General features: G+C 39.1%; 1 protein-coding gene across 1 annotated transcript in view; it reads left to right on the top strand.

Moving 5' to 3' along the window:
* The window catches only part of mast4 (microtubule associated serine/threonine kinase family member 4), a 95,732-nt gene that overhangs the window by 60,910 nt on the left and 20,368 nt on the right, over positions 1-14,454 (top strand). The window contains exons 5-16 of the mRNA XM_030742092.1: positions 4,927-5,015; positions 7,400-7,469; positions 9,059-9,137; positions 10,236-10,390; positions 10,484-10,559; positions 10,648-10,857; positions 11,022-11,123; positions 11,601-11,733; positions 13,158-13,219; positions 13,340-13,431; positions 13,634-13,842; positions 13,930-14,068. Of these exons, the coding sequence (XP_030597952.1) occupies positions 4,927-5,015; positions 7,400-7,469; positions 9,059-9,137; positions 10,236-10,390; positions 10,484-10,559; positions 10,648-10,857; positions 11,022-11,123; positions 11,601-11,733; positions 13,158-13,219; positions 13,340-13,431; positions 13,634-13,842; positions 13,930-14,068 (1,416 nt within the window). The remainder of the gene's footprint in view (positions 1-4,926; positions 5,016-7,399; positions 7,470-9,058; positions 9,138-10,235; positions 10,391-10,483; positions 10,560-10,647; positions 10,858-11,021; positions 11,124-11,600; positions 11,734-13,157; positions 13,220-13,339; positions 13,432-13,633; positions 13,843-13,929; positions 14,069-14,454) is intronic.

Below are 14,454 nucleotides of genomic sequence, written 5' to 3'. Positions count from 1 at the left end.
CCCCTCATATATGACGGGGCTACAGTACTGGTGAAGCTCATATACTGAAATTTATTTTTAATCCATGTCCTGACCTATTTCGCAGTGCAGAATAGCTTAACATGAAACAGTGGCAGTTTCTGGACATCTTGCAACAGTTCAAAAATATTTTTGTCATTTTAAAACCTCAGAGTGTACTGCCATTAGTTTTCCTGCTGTTCCTGACAAGTTGTACATTTATTCATAAATATTATTAAATAATGTGTTTATTTAATATTAGGTATTAAGAGGTATTAATAATAGGTATTAAGAGCCTCTTTTTTGGACCAGTGAATCTATGAACTATGCAATGAACTGGAATGGGTTTCAATCTATTTATCACTTATAAAATCAGTAATGAGGGGAGAAAAAAAGGGGGAGGAAGATACTGTAAACTAAGCTGTTTTGTGTAATTTTTGGTGTATTTGTGTCATATTGTCATAAACTGAAGTAAAAAAAAAAAAAAAAAATTGTCAAAGCTGAATCTCAGTTGGGAGTAGTTTAAGGAAAATGGCTGGTCTTCAGTAGCTACAAAAATGAGCAGCTATGCTTTTTATCCAAGCAGCAAGTATTTAAATACTATTAATAGAGCGGCGTGTGTCATATGTCTGACTTTGAATCTGGGTTTGTCAGCACAGAGTTGCAATTTTTGTGTCACTGCGCTTTGTCAGCTCACCTGACAGCTGTGATGGGAATGAAACTCACAGAAGTTTAAAAAAAAAAAAAAATTAAACATGGCTTTTTGTTGACATGGGTCAGGATCAGACACTTCATATTTTTCTGGGAATCAAAGTAAATCAGAGGGCTTTATCTATTTTTGCGTCTTCCTGTATCCTAAATAAGGAAGCAAACTGAATTCTAAGAAATTGTTTTTGACAGATTGAAATAACTGTTTGAATAATGTAGGTTACTGTAAAACGAGTGTTAAGAATGAGGTAAAACGAAAACGCGCTCTGCAGTGAATTGTTAAATTTTGTGAGCACCCTAAGTATTTTTAGTGGTTTAAAAGGGAGATTTGTAGTTGCGCTTGTCTGTAACCCAACAATAGTTTGCTGATCCCGACAGGTTTGCGTGATACTGAGACTTTTAAAATTCATATGGATCCATTCCAGGAATCTCACACATCTGCAGTACAGCATAAATACTGGCCTACTTTCTCACTATCATCTTTGCCCAGGGCTTCTTTACCCCCACCCCCCCCCACCCCCTTTTTAAAGCTTCACTATACCAACATGATTTCTCCCCCCTTCACTGTGGCCACAGAGGGGCCTCCACCAAAGCTGAGCTTAGCTTCAAATGTGATGAAGATGAACTGGATACCGTCAGAATCTGTGGCAGTCTTTTTGTGAAGTAATCCAGAAGCAGTTGTTTAAATCTCTCCATGAGTGGTAGTCGGCTCTATAATAGGAGTTATGATGGTGCAAACACTGGGGTGGGCAGTGTGAAGGTGAAACAACAAGAAGCTTGATTGGTTAGCAGTGTGGTATTCATTTTGGCTGAATGCACAGAGGGTATAAATAGATGTCGTTATATTTGATCCTCGATGAGAACCTGTGTAGCAGATATTATTCACTCAGTCCCATCATGATAAATGATTAATGGAACATGTCCACAGTCATGATTCGCTCTGGAAATCAGAGTAAACAAGGATGACTGGGATTTTAGTCAAAATCGGATTTCCCTTCTGATGTAGGGCAATAAACTTGGATTTTGGAGTAACAATGTGGTAGCAACACAACTACATGTATAAGGAACTGCAAGCAGCTTATGATGCTTCACCGGTTTGTTTCCTGTTGTTGTCTCAGCAGGTATTTCCTGGGCGTTAACAAGTGAAGGTGAAAGTTGGCCATTTGAAATTGTCAATAAATTGCATCTGACTTTGGTTTATATGCTCCTGTATTATAGAAATTCTCCATGTTTTCAGAGGGGCCAGTTTGCTCAAAATGATGTTTTCACAAACTGTGAATTATGCATGATAGATTCTGATGATGTCTGGCAACCATCTAGCAGAACCTCAGTATTGCAGGAGACCCACAAAAAATGGGCCGTTTTTTAAGTGTATAAATTTGAGTACTGTAAATATTGGATTTCTTTAAAGGATTCTTTCACTTGCCTTAACTTCATCTGGGAAAATCGTATTGCATCAAGTTTAGCACATATAGCACAGAGTCGCTGTGAAGAAATTTAAAAGTAGGTAGACCATATTGTAGCAACCTCAGGAGGTATCCCCAAAGTGGGCACGAAGATTAATGGCAATGTGAATGCTGAAGTTAATTTAGTGGTGTGGTGGTGTTTGTTGTAGTTGTTGCCCTTTAGGGTGTAATTTCTGTGGATGTGTGGTTTCCAGTGTTTTTGACTGAGAATAGCAATGCAATCACCTTCAGCCTATAACCGTATACCGTGGCTGTTACATGTTGAATACAGAAGCATTCTTATAACCATGTGGATTGTTGGTTTTATAGATGTTTATCTGCAGTGATTTGATACGTTAATAAGCTCTTTATGAAGATTGTTGTAGAAACGCTAAAGTAGCAGTATAATGGCAACCAAGCAGCTGTAAGAACCTGATATTGAGGTCCACTTTAAGGTGACAGTTTAATGTTGGTAAATTGAGCTCCCGGTGCTATAATTTAACAGGAAAATTTGCTCTCAACTCATAGTGAGGTTTTGTAATTCTCACTTTTTGGATTGCAAAACCATTCACAGCTAGAAAACTCATTTCACTAGAGTGCTATGTGGTCTCTGAACAGTATTTTTAAGTGCAGCATGACCAATTTTAACATTAATTGTTGCATGGTATAAGCATGGCCAAGTCTACCATCCTTAGCCGTGTTTTTGGGAGATCTTGTCTTTGGAGAGCATGGAGCATTGCGAGCTTATTGCACATCAATAACTGTGCTGAAAAGTTGGTGTGACATTGAGGTTCTGAGGGCTCTGAGGTGGCACCTGTCGGAGCTGGTCTGCAGCAGTGTTAATAAAGAGATGAGGGACGCCTGCTCATGCTGTGCCATGTCATTGCAGTTTGATCAATCCGTACAATCACTGCAACACACAGAGCATCACTCTGCCTTCTCTCTGTAGCTCCTACATGTATGGCTGTTTTCTCTCACTGCAGGAAAGTATTTTAACGCAGTTATGTGTCCTTTATCCCTCAAAATATTTTGTCTCCTTCAGTAGACATCAAAGAAAAAACTGAGGAAAAAATGAAAAGAATGAATTGTTCTGTGGCGTTTGTGGGAAATTATTATCAAATAACATTTGAAAACTCTGTTGGAAATGGTTCACATCTCTGAGGAGGTTATGTAACAGGGTGTCATTGAGTCTCTGACCTTGAAGTGAATTCATGTTCTTCAGGCATTGTTTCTCCACTGACAGCCTCTAATTTGAAATTATAAACCCAGCACGAACAGCGACATTGAACAGCGAAGGTACTTTTATGCTGAAATATTTCATTTTTCTCTCAAGGTTAAAAACTGGCCTTCATATTAGTCACGTGGTATTGGTCACAGCGGCTCTTCATGAGTCATAGTCCTGTATTAAAATGACCAATAAATATAAAAATATTATGAAGGCTGTGCAAAGAACCTGCTTTTTGGTGACTGAAAGGCGATCCTATTGTTAACGCCTCTTATTTTAATGGCTGTTGACTCGAGGACTTTAGCCTCCCTCTGGAGTATGTTCTGTTAAGAAGATGCTTTGTAATAGAGCTTTAAGCCAGAAATGCATTAAAATACATTTATTGAATATGTAGATGGATAGTAAACTCAGAGCTTTAGTGTCTGCAGGTACATTTTTTAGGACTGACATTGCATCTACCTCGATTGATCACTAAGACAGGAGAAAATTTGTTTAGCAGAACAAATGTGATTGAGACACTGCTGGCTTAAATATAACAGGAGAAGATGAAGAAGCAAATAAATTATAAATCTGAATATCTAACTCTGACATTTAAGGGGCATGAGAATTTTTTAAAACTATGACTTTCTTTTGTTTTGAAAAATATCTCTATATTAAAGTCAGGTGCTGTCAAGCATTCCAAAGCAACACGTGGCAACATAAACCTTACAGAAATGTTGACCAGAAGCCTACAAACAATAACATGGCTGACATCAAAAATGGAGATAGCTTTGATGTTGCAAGACAAAATCTTTCTTGACCATGACCGTGTGTGTGTCTGCATCAGGTTTGTTTCAGAATCAGTGTGATGCAGCTAACATGCAGCTCTTTGTGGTCCATGAATGCAGTCTGCATCATCTCTGTGTCTCGGCTAAATTCAGATAAATTAGAGTTAATTATAAGTAGTTATCTAAGGTATATACTGACTCCCAGCCCCCTGTTGGCAACCCAAGCTAGAAGCGTGAAATCTGAGTGACCACAGTGACCTCTCATTTAATAAACAGTTCACTGCTGCTGTTTCATGAGGCTTTCTTCCCATGTCAGTTTCCAGTCTGCTTCCTCACATTGATTTTTCCCTCTGGCTAAATATTAAAGATGTGTGATGAAAGGCTGTAAAACAATGCAGTTATTTTTTTCCTCGTTCTAATGAACGATTTTGTTTCTTTGACAAGTAATGACAAAAACAAAGCTGATATCAGTATTGTGTAAGTTCTTATCAATATGAGAAGCACTAGCTGTGCATAATATTCATGGTTAAGTCCTTACCATTAAAAAAAAGGGGAAAAAAAGGTAAACAAGTGCAAACAAAACAAAACAGAGGATCATATCAGTGGTGAGGTCAAGATTTTGCTGATTACATTTAAAAACTACCTGTCTAAGGGTCTGAGGCATGCACTGATATCTTGTAAGTTATCGCTTAAAATCCTTTTTTTATATTGTACTGCTGATTTTTGTGTGTCTGTTTTACAGTCATGAGCTTTCCTGGCTAATATATGCCTCTGGTTTTTCTAGCTGCAGAACGAGCAACAGAAAAAGCCTGATAGGAAGTGGTCAGTCTTCAGGTTTACCACGACCCCACTCCCCTCTCTCATCTCTTACAGGTAAATGTATGTCCAGCACCTCTCCTAGTGTGTGAACACTGTTGAACGGCCCCATTGTTAGAAGCATATGCACTGGGTGCATAGAGGAGGAGCCATTAATACAATATGTTCTCCAGCAGGAATGCAATCCATTGTGTAATGTGCAAAAAAAAAGTTTGAAGAACAACACAGGAAAGTTCACAGTACACTCTTTGCACCAACAGATATTAGTATCCACAGGATGTACTTTGTGGTACCCTCTAGTTAAAATCAAGCACTGGGTACTGTTGCCTGACTCTCACACAAGATGCAAAGACTTGACTGTAAAGAGAAAAAAACAAGTAATAAAAAAGTAATAATGAATAAGTTAATGTTGTGTGTTTGTCAGGTCGGTCCTGTCACATTTGGCTACCAATTTAACAGCACAGTGGCAAATTAAAGGCAGTGATTATTCTGTGTGAGGAAGTGGTGGCCTACAGAGAGGAAATGCACAGGATCAGAGGGGGGGGCAGCCCTCATTTACCATAGGGCGTTTTATTTCCTGCCATTGGTCAGGAAAAACAGAGTCGCAGTGTTTTCGTCTGTATTTCAAGCTCCGTCTCTAAAGATGGACTCGGACTCAGAAAGCATCTGTGTTCCTGCTTATGAAAGTATCCAGCTCTGGGATTACCTAACACTGTGGCTCAGACGTAATATTGGTACAAAAGGTAAGAAAAACATCTTTTTCAGTGCAGTCGTACAGCAAGGAGCATTGACAGAATGCTGGTTAGGTACAATCGAGATGGTCTTCTACAGATATTTTATGTCCTCCTTGTTAATGAATCATAGACGAAGAAATTTTTGTTCACAATCATCAATACTTTCATAAAAGAAAGCAACCTCAACCATATTTTTCAGTTCTTTTCGCAGAATATTTAAACAAAAAAAAAATTTAAAAGAAGTCTAAGGAAGAGGTTATCATCTTGGAAGTAGCTGTGATTAAAGCACTTAAATATGTAGCATTCCTTACTTACTACATTCAGTGGCTCCATCATTGTTTCTCATTGTTCCAAGCCCGTGTTTGTCATCACAGGAGGTGGTCGCATTGTGTTTAATTAACTATTTAGTCCCTCTCTTTAAGGATGTAATTATGTCTAATACTAGGCCGTGGGTGTAGAAACATGACTCCTTACTCTAACATTATATAAATGATAAAAACAAGAAAGGCATGCATGCAAATTTGCCTAATTAATTAATTATTTGCACACCAAAGAGTAGGTTTATTACAAAATATGTTTGCTAAACAGACAAATGTGCATCCAATGTAAAAACAGTGAGCTTGTGCAGATGACGGGAAGGCTGAATGTATACAAAGTTCTCTTCTAAAGGCAACGTGAACTAAATTACATTTAATGAAAATAATAAGGAACTGAAGGACTGCTCCAGAATATGGGGAAAAGAACAAACGAGAGAATACATTTATACAATCATGCCTCATTTCAGGCATCACTCTTGCTTAGTTATGCTTTATGTATTATTTTAAACTAAATAAAGGACAATATTGAATTTGATTTAATAGGTGTGCTCAGAAATAACATGCATTATTAATAGATGATGCACTTCTTTTTAATCCTCCTGTGCAAAATAAAGATGGAGGCTGTTGTCGTAATTCCATCCGTGAGGTTTTACCTTTCCGGTCTTTAGACTCCAAAACCAGGAGTTAAGCCATGAAATTTGGCATATGTTCTTTACTTTTCAAAGATCTGCAACACAATATTCATGTCCCAGCTGTTGTAGGGCGAGAGGCAGGGTATATCCTGATATCCCTCTGACAGCCGGGATAGGCTCCAGCCCCCCTGCAACTCTGAACAGGATAAAGACGGATAGATGGAAGAGAATGGATGGAGCTTTCTAGTCTATCACGGGGCTAACACAGATCTGAAACATTCATTGACACGCATAGCAGATTTTGAATCACTAAGTTAACCTGACATATTACATCTATGAACTGTGGGAGGAAACTCGAGTACCCAGAAAGAACCCACAGAGGCACAGGAAGAACAAACTAACTCCAAACAGGGCCTGAGGCGGGGGCGCTGATGGCTGCACCACGTTCTGTAGACTCTTCTAAATGACATCACTCATAATGGGATTTCTTGACATTTTTCTAGCATCTGAACTGTAATGCATTTATGTTTGTGATCTTTTAAGAATACTTTGGATGTTTCAGACAAGTAAAATGTTCAGCAGGCAGAAGCCTGTGTGCTTTATCTTTTTGATTTTGATCTGATTTATGGTAACACTGTCATCAGTGGTTTAACATGTGCCATCTGTATTTTAGAATTAAGTCTCATTCGTGTTTTTTGGCTTGCGTTTCATTTTCCTCTTTAAAAGTATCTTCTCCTTCTTTTTCCTTCCCTCTGCAGGAACAAGCCCACAAGATAGTCCTAGAAATTTCTCTCCCAGTGCCTCTGCTCATTTTTCCTTTGCACGAAGGTAAACTGGCCATTTATCTGTTTACCCCCCCACTTACACACACACACACACACACACACACACACACACACACACACACACACACACACACACATATATCAGTAAATAAAGCGGTGAGACATACAAATTTTTAAGAGATTTGAAGTCATTCAGTCAATAAAGAATTTTTTTCTAAGTCAGCACATGTAAATATTCAGCTGCTTAGGGGCTATTTATGTTTAGCAAATTCAGCATCAGCAACATTTATTTTACACCATTTCTCAGCATATTATCATGTAATTCTGTATTTCTGTATCCACAGTCATTGCCACAGAGCAGAAAGGTAAACTCATGTTAGGCTTCAATTTCCCGTGAAATATTCGTTACCCAACATCTGTCTGAAGGTCATTCACACATCAGTTTGTCTCACAGCAAAGGGGACACATCATGCTTTTACTTTAAGTCTGTTACAGTGGCAGATGTCCATATTAAATAAGGCCGAAGTCTCCAATAGCAAAGTAAACAAATGTAAAAAGAATCCTAGTGAGCCAAAAAGTCACGCTTCAGACTCTGAATGGTAGTTTTTTTTTCTCCTTTGTAACAAGCTGATATCTTTAACTGTAGGCACGGCACCCACGCTACAGCGAAAGTACAGTCTCATTGTTCTGTATCCGCTCTCCCAGACCATTCTTCTTGAATCTTCATTTTTCCACCACACATAGAGCCAGTGTTGTGAGGACACTACTGTCGTTTGGTGAAAGTGGAGTAACATTTTACTGGCTGCATAACTTTTGGTATTTCTTAGCAGATGATTTCCACCTCAGTCAGCATTTTAGATCAGATATCAGTTGACTCAAAAAGCTGGATCAGGTACCAACAGGGCGATCTACTCATTTCTAAATGGTTGTTAGGAGGAGAGGGAAGATGGCATTGAATTTTGTTTCACTTATTGCAAATCGCATCCCTGCTATTTAATGTATGCAGATTTTTTTAACGACCTTAGTAGGTTAGGAGTTTGCTTTTGTAACTCTGTGCAGTCACGAGGATGAGGCGCTGCTCACAAGCACCAAGTGCTGCCTCTCAGCAGGCTTCTGGAAGTTTGGCAATCACAATAAAGTGGGCTTTCAAAGGGGTCAACATGGGGGCTGCATAACAAGCAGCATTAGAGCAGTATAATTTTTTTATTTTTTTTTTGACTGTCAGTCATAAAGAGCTACTGTAGTGGAGCCCCAGAATAACAAATTAGAGCTGAAATGAGTATAATGTGTCCCCTTTTAATGCTGAAACGTTCTTTTACTCCATTTTGTCACATAGTTTTAGTTCTACATTCATGAACTCTGTTTCTGTATGTTGTGCTTTTCTGTACATTGTAAAGTTAATCGTAGGATTCATTTTTAAGGAGCGAGCTCAACATTCATCTACAACCTTATGATCATTGGAGATTTAGAAGTTATCTTACATGTTTTAAACCCAAAATCTGTGTCTTCAGGAAGTCAAGCATGCTTCAAAAAGAACTTGTCTTTGTTCCAAGACAGATTCTTCATGCTTACTGAGATCTTTATGCTGTCATTGATGGAGTTCATCTCTTTGTCATTGCATTTGTGTGGCAGGACTGATGGTCGTCGCTGGTCATTGGCCTCACTTCCCTCCTCTGGATATGGAACCAACACACCCAGCTCCACTGTCTCTGTAAGCATCATCCACTCATTATGTTAATCTAAATCATTTCACAAACAGAATCACAGACGACGGTAACATGAAACTGAATCTAGAGCCAGACATGATGTTAAATGGGATTCAAAAGGCTGAAATGCTGAAATCAGTTATAAAGGACAGCTCTGCTCTCTAGCTGTGTCATCTACCCGCTAACTTCTCACTGCCTATATTAAATTGACAGGAAGTAATCACCTGCCCCCCCCCAAAAAAAACTAAACAAAAACGTATGACTCAGTACAGTGACATGTCTGAGCTGCATATGGGGAGTCTTTGTCTAAGTATTAATCTTAAACTGCTCCCATATGCCAGCATTATCCTTTACAGGAAGCAGAGCTTTGATTACTGTACAGTACACGTGTATACAATAACTCTCATTTACAGGAATCACTGCACCAAGGGGACTGAAAATGACCCACACTAATGGTGTGTTTTTTGTTTTGTATGGTGTTTGGTCACCTAGTGCATTTCCTGCTATTCAGCTGATCTTTGGGAGGAAAACGTGGTGTTTCAGCAGATACAACATGTGTCAACAGCTGTTGGAACAACAAGTGTTTCGGTGTATGCGTAGAGTTTGGCTCAGGTTTCTTCAGTATGTTGTGATGCAAATATTGTTTTTTTTATTACAGTTAATGCTCAGTATGTGGCCGATTCAGTGTTTTAAAGTTTGTTTGTTTTTTTCATTGTGTGATTTATGAAAGCAGCATTGTTGACCACAGTACATGTGGTCATTGAGGAAATTATTGATATATGATTATTCGCTTTCTTGCCAAGAGTTACGGAGGTCTGATGCTCAATTTGTTCATTACATGCAGTCTTTACCAACCTGCTGTAACCAACAGCTGATTAGCTTAGCATTTTCTCACTTCCTGTAGTGGTTATGCTAGTCTAAGCAAACAGTCTCCCAACAGCAGGCTCATATTTAAAACACAGATATGGGATTTATGAAGAAAAGACGGTAATGCCAAAAAAGACAGACACCAAAAAAAAAAAAAAAAATTTTTTTTTCAGTCCACCAAAGAAAGTCTGTTTTTCTTTTTCTTTTCATGTTGAATATATATTTTTCATTTCCAGTCATCCTGTTCATCACAGGAGAAGCTGCATCAGCTGCCCTTCCAGCCTACGCCTGATGAACTGCACTTCCTCTCCAAACACTTCTGCACTGAGAGCATCTCAGGGGATGAATGCCGCAGAGCAACGGCCATGCGACCCCGCTCACGCAGTCTCAGGTATTAATACTCTTCTGTTAATATTTTCTCTCAGATGTACGTGGCATTGGTGGGACTGAGCTGCTGATTTTATTCTGTTTTTTCTTTTTCCAGCCCTGGAAGATCTCCCTCTTGTTATGATCACGAGATCATTATGATGAATCACGTCTACAAGGAACGGTTCCCTAAAGTGAGGACTCACAAGACCTTACAACCCTGTTTGACCATAAGTTATCTGCATTATCAAGCTTGCCTTCTTTCGTCCCTTCTTTCTGCAGGCCACAGCTCAGATGGAGGAAAGGATTCAGGAGATCATCCGCAGCAACTCTCCTGAGACCGTCCTCCCTTTGGCAGATGGCGTGCTTGGCTTTGCCCATCACCAGATAATTGAACTGGCCCGTGACTGCCTGGAAAAGAGCCGGTTGGGACTCATCACCTCCAGCTACTTCTGCGAACTCACCGACAAGCTGGAGAGGCTTGCTCAAGAGGTGAGAACATCTTCAGAATCCTGTAGATTTTTCCTGATGACAGTTCAGCAATAAGACCATTTTTCTTTTTACACCAGGAAGACCAAATTCATGTTTATGACTCTCTGTTGTTAGAGTCACAGTACAAAGTATCTTATTTTCTTCTCTTGTTGGTTTCTGTGTAGTCCACTGAGAGGTCAGAAAGTGAGGAGGTGAACTTCATCAGAGAGCTGGTAAAGAAGATCCTAATAGTAATAGCCCGACCTGCTCGGCTGCTGGAATGTCTGGTATGTTTGGTGCCATTAAACAGCATCTAAAATACATGTTATTTGGTGATATATATATTTTAATGTTTTACATCTGAGTCGTCTTAAGACCCACTTCCACTTCTTGCTACTTCTTCTAAGTCGAAAAGAGTTATTTCATGTTGTCATTATGAATAATGTATCTCCATCCAAACATAAGGTCTATCAGAAATTAGTTTTCTTCTTGGTCTGATTAGGCATATTTATACATGTGTATATGTATTTTTAGAGAGCAATAAAGGTACGTTTCCCCACTCTAAAAAGGGCTTCTTCTTGACCTCATGGATGTTCTATAAATCATGGAAACTCAAACATCTTTTTTATCAAACCTTCAAATAGCTCGCACAGTCAGCAGGTCCAGGTACAAATAAAACCAAAATCTGGATCAGGAATTTGTTTACTTGTTTACTTAAAGGTGTTGATACCAGCATATAGTAAAGTGTTTTGCTGTCTCTTCAGGAGTTTGACCCAGAGGAATTTTACCACCTTCTGGAGGCTGCTGAAGGACACGCTAAAGAGGGCCAGGGCATCAAAACAGACATCCCTCGTTACATCATCAGCCAGCTGGGACTCACACGAGATCCTCTGGAAGGTACGGGAAGGACTCAGTTCATCATTCATAGTACCATTTAATGCATTTAAACCATTTAAAACCCTGTATTTAATTGCATTTTCAGTTACATATGCAGTTTAAATACAAGCACATCCAAAGTTGAAACTTTAATATATGCTCATTTTGAATTTAATGCCAGCAACAAAAAACTAAAAACATTGCGATGTTTATAAATAAATAAATACCTAAACATGTCATGACTATCTAGATATTAATTAGCAACAGACATGTTGTTAAAAAGGTGATGCAGTACAGAGATTAAAAAGCCCCCGCATGAGGCATGAGATCTGTTCTTTAAAAAAATCTTTACTTTAAAATTTTTAATAACACATTTAAGATGTTTTTTTGTTTGTTTGTTTGTTTGTTTGTTTTTCTTTTTTCATTTGTTTTTTGGATACAGGATCAAAAAATACAGATCAAATATAATTACCTAGTAATTTTCATTTCATTTCAATTATTTCATTAATTTTGCTGATAGCATAAATGGGCTATATCTGCACTTTTGTTATAGAACCGGTTATTACAAAACTTGAATCTTATTAGAAGTCCTGACACTCAAATGAAAGAATCTGTCAGGGTGAGGCTCAAAATCAGGAGCAGGCAATTCATTTACCCAGGGGGCCACATGAGGAACTGGGACTGTTTTGGAGGGTCGCACCAATAAGCTGAGGAATGTTAGAATTGAATTGTGGAGGAAAGTTAAAGACAAAGATACTCTTGACTAATGTCCTGTACTGAACAGATCGTCTTTCTAATGACCCTCTGTCTCTGCAGACTCGGTAACCAACAACATTCATTATGACTAATTAGAAAAGAATGGCCTCCCCACAGACCTTACACTGATCCACACAGGCGGGCTCATCAGCCGCGCTCTCCATTTATTTCCCCCGAGTGTCTCCTGTGTTTCGTTTGCCCGGCACCTTGTGTGCCGGAAGCAAACCTACAAGGAAGGGCAGATGTTAAATAGTACTGAAAATGTGTTTACAACCTCTCCAGGGACAAGACAAACACCCCCCTTGTGAAATCACACACATGGACTTTGGCATGGCTTCACACACACATGCACAGAAAAAGATGCAAGGTGGTTTTTAATGAGCAATTGTTCTGCAGTGGTGATTTTCAAAATGAGTGTAAGACGCACATTTGTGTTGCCAGATTTGATTTCCGCCTCATTTGTCCTCAGTTCAGCTGATATTGAAGTCAGCGCTTCAAACCTAATGGGTGAATAAAAGCTCAAGTCTGCTGTTTTCTGTTTTGTTTAAAGGTCCTGGTTTCATTTAGGTTGCTTTTGTTTCAGCAACTGTAATGCAGAACCTGTTTGTAGGTTTCTCATGAAGTTAGATTTAAAGGACACTTAAACCTGCTGCATCTTTGCTCCTTGTTGTTTCTCTTTTCTTTTTTAGAAATTGCTCAGCTGACGAGCAGCGACAGCGGAATTGCAGAAACTCCAGAAACGGATGACTCTGTAAGTCCTTAGAAATTGATTATAGTATCGATCTAGTTCATCTTTACTGCAGGCGAACCAGTGAAATACAGATTTTATCTTTTTGATTTGTTTTAGCGTTTATCTCTCTCTCATCCTCAGTCTCAGTCTCTCAGCACGGCCTTGCGGTCCCGGCGGAAACCCTGTGAACTGGACTTTGAAATGATAAAACTCATCAGCAATGGTGCCTATGGGTAAGGATGTCTAATTTCTCTATCAGATGCTCTAATCTCTGCTGATAGATGGTTGGTTACAGCCTGTTCCTTCTTTGTTTTACAGTTGGCCAAAAGAAAAAAAACAGTCATATTGTCATCAAACCTCTTATTACTGCAGTTTTTCAGGTCTATTTTTTGCGCAGCTCAGTGGTAAACTTTTTTTTTTTTCTTTTCTTCACAGAGCTGTTTATCTGGTCCGGCATAAGGAAACTAAGCAGAGGTTTGCCATGAAAAAGATCAACAAGCAGAATCTGATGTTAAGGAATCAGATACAGCAGGCCTTTGTGGAGAGGGACATCCTCACCTTTGCTGAGAACCCTTTTGTTGTGTCCATGTATTGCTCCTTTGAGACACGGAGACACCTGTGTATGGTTATGGAGTATGTTGAAGGTCAGCCCCTTATTTTTTTAAGTGGATAGTGCTGCAGCTGAAAGCAGTCTACTTTGAACAATGTCTTCACTGTGTTGCTCTTTACAGGAGGAGATTGTGCTACCCTGCTGAAGAACATGGGTCCCTTACCTGTGGACATGGCCAGGATGTACTTTGCAGAGACAGTATTGGCTCTGGAGTATCTGCACAACTATGGCATTGTCCACAGGGATCTCAAACCTGACAAGTGAGCTATAATCAATATGTTTATGTAAACAGTGGCACTCAGAGAATTATATTTCATTTTCTCGCTTTCTATCAGGCACAGCAGAGATCTTTATCATCAAAAAAATAATTGTGTAGTACTTGCTCAGCACCCAACAGCAGGCTGAAATTATTAATCGCAAGCTATTAAATATAACAATTAAACTAAAGCTGCTAAAGAGTCACTGCAGAACCTCAGAAATTGGTGTAGCATATACACTGTATATAAAAGATGGACAATGTGATCTTACTGTCGCCTGTGCAACAAGTCCGGTCATAAAACTTTCTCTCAAAGTGGTAGGTTTGATAATTGGAGTATGACAGAGCGAGGTCAGCATATGTTGAGGTGCATAGTAAACAGAGGTCACC

This window comes from Archocentrus centrarchus, chromosome 12 (assembly GCF_007364275.1).
Source record: "Archocentrus centrarchus isolate MPI-CPG fArcCen1 chromosome 12, fArcCen1, whole genome shotgun sequence".
Lineage (NCBI taxonomy): Eukaryota > Metazoa > Chordata > Actinopteri > Cichliformes > Cichlidae > Archocentrus > Archocentrus centrarchus.
Note: the sequence above shows the minus strand (reverse complement) of the source record. Positions and strands in the feature narration are given on the sequence as shown.